Here is a 2500-nt window from a genome sequence, read left to right on the forward strand (position 1 = left end):
CGAGGACCTCCAGCAGATCTTCTCTAAGCTCCTACCAGAAGAACTTGTAGAACTCCACTGGTAGGCCATCAATTCCAGGCGCCTTTTCTCCTGCCATTGAGTTTAAGGCAGCCTGCAGCTCCTCCAGAACCAGCGGTCCCTCCGGTGCAGCGCTGTCCTCTCGTGAAACCCTTGGAAGCCCTCGATGGAAAGTGTTCAGCAGCTCCTCATTTTCACTGTACTCACTCTTGTACAGGTCTTTGTAGAAATTTGTGGCGTACCGTCTGATGTCACTGCTGTTTGTTGTGTACTGTCTGTCCTCTGTGAGTAGTGTGTGCATGAATCTGCTCTGTCCGTTCTTTTTTTCCAGTCCAAAGAAAACTGTGAAGGAGCGTCCATTTCGTTAGCTCCGTTGAACTGAGATTGAACAAGAGCATCCTGTGTTTTTGTGCCCAATAGATCCATCATTAATGCCTTTTTTGCTTTGAGGTTCTCAAAATGTCCTCTGTTTCCTGTGGATTCAGTTAAAGTCTGTAGTTCCACTATTTCCATCTCCAGTTCCCTTAATGACTTGGTGATGTCCCTCGTGATGTTGGCAGTGTACTGCTGACAGAGCTGCTGGATTAAAACCTTCCCATGGTCCCACCACTGTCTGCAGGAGGAGAAGTCTCTCTTCTCTTTTCTAAAAGAGGGCCAGAAGAATCTAAAAGACTCAATAAAATTAGTATCATTTAGTAAAGACACATTAAAATGCCAGTATGCACTTCTGGATTTAAGATTTGCAATAAAAACTTTGCATCCGACTAAAAAGTGGTCTGAAAAACTGACAGGTATTATTTCACTAGCTTTAAAGACATTAAAATTGTGTTTAAAACAATAAAATCTGTCTAATCTGGCTAGCGATACAAAATTATCTCTAGAACGTGCCCATGTATACTGTCTCTCAGTTCCATGCAGTCTTCTCCACATTGTGAGCCTTTACGACATGTGTTAATGCATGCTTAGATGCTGCATGGGGTTCTGTATGATTCCTGTCTATTGAGTCATTTTGTGTCCAGTTAAAATCTCGTCCTAAAAACAGATAATCTTTAAAATCACAACTGGTTAAAAGTTCATTCAACTTGTTTAAAAATAAAACTCTTTCAGGACCATTAGTTGGAGCATATGCATTGATTAACACCAGATTAAAATGTTCATACTTAGCTTTAACTAACAATAATCTTCCAGTGATCACTTCCTGTATGGTGTAAGATTCGGGTAAGAAGTGTTTGTTAAAGAGAATGGCCACTCCTGCACTCACTGAGCTTACTGAACTCAGCACCACCCCTCCATCCCACTCCATCATCCATTTAGCCCCATCTTTCTTCTCGCTGTGTGTTTCCTGTGTGAACATTACATCTATGTGTTTGAGTTTAATTAGTTCATATAGATCCGTCCGTTTTCTTACACCCCTTCCCCCCCGTATATTTAAGGAAGCGATGTTAAAATCAGTCATAAATAAAATTAAAAAAGGAAAACGATCAGCATTGTTCAACCGGGGTTTTTTATACGCTCTCCTCATCCTCACACAGAAGATCTTGTCTGGTCCTGGTTACGAACTTTTTCAATCTAAATATTTCTTGGTGAGTGAAGTCCTTGTTCTTTTCTTTAATTATAACTGTTGCTGAGTTTACAAAGTTCTGTTTGTCGGGAAAGTACTGGTCTACTCTGACTCCTGTCATGTTTTTTGTTTTTTGAAGAAAACACTTTATCTCTTTAGCTTCGTAACCGTCTGTTTGTTCATCATTATTCTGTTCTTCATCACTTTCTGTTTCCGCATTCATGTCGTCGTCACTGCTAGATTTGGTTTCTGGTTCTTCACTGTTTATGGCTAGTTTTTCATTTTCCATTTTAGCTAGACCCTTCTTTCTTGTCTGAGGCCCACTGTTTCCTGCTCTAGATTTCCTTTTTGACCTAACCAGAGTAAAACCTGCATCATCTACGATCATGTCTGTGTTTTCTGAAGCTGAACACTCAACATTACTCTGACTCTCAGTCAGTTGTGTGTCCTGTTCAGTGCACTCACTTACATTAGCTTGGGGGTTTTCCTTTTCTGTCTCCATCTGATTGGTTTCCTGCTCAGTGTTTTTTACTGCTTCTTGACCCTCGGCGTTACTTTCTTGTTGTTTGTTTTTTTCCTGTCCGGTTGTTTGAGCACTATTTCCTCCACTGTCTTGTTTATCATTTATCTGATCGCTGTCTTTGTCGTTTTCTATTGTCATTTCTGTCTCTTGGTTGCCTGTTTCCTCTTTTTCAGGACAATTCCTGACTAAGTGTCCTCCAGACCACAGCCGAAACACTTCAAGTTGCCAGAAGTAGCAAAAATGACAAATTCCTCTCCATTTAAAACTTATTTTAAACATGATATTCAGATCTTCATCCCTGTTGTTTAAAATCATATACACATGTCTCCTGTAGGAGACAATGTGTCTGAGCTCGGGGTCTTTATAGCCTGCTGGTATCATTTTTATTGGTGATACAA

At 40.4% G+C, this 2500-nt stretch overlaps 1 protein-coding gene across 1 annotated transcript in view; it reads right to left on the reverse strand.

The window, feature by feature from the left end:
• Positions 1 to 1170: 1170 nt before the first annotated feature.
• Positions 1171 to 2500, reverse strand: part of LOC131360525 (uncharacterized) — a 1541-nt gene continuing 211 nt past the window's right edge. The window contains exons 1-2 of the mRNA XM_058401085.1: positions 2369 to 2500; positions 1171 to 2230 (exon numbers count right to left, since the gene is read on the reverse strand). The exon at positions 2369 to 2500 is cut by the window's right edge and continues 211 nt beyond it. Of these exons, the coding sequence (XP_058257068.1) occupies positions 1524 to 2230; positions 2369 to 2500 (839 nt within the window). The 3' untranslated portion in view covers positions 1171 to 1523. The remainder of the gene's footprint in view (positions 2231 to 2368) is intronic.

This window comes from Hemibagrus wyckioides, linkage group LG01, assembly GCF_019097595.1.
Source record: "Hemibagrus wyckioides isolate EC202008001 linkage group LG01, SWU_Hwy_1.0, whole genome shotgun sequence".
Lineage (NCBI taxonomy): Eukaryota > Metazoa > Chordata > Actinopteri > Siluriformes > Bagridae > Hemibagrus > Hemibagrus wyckioides.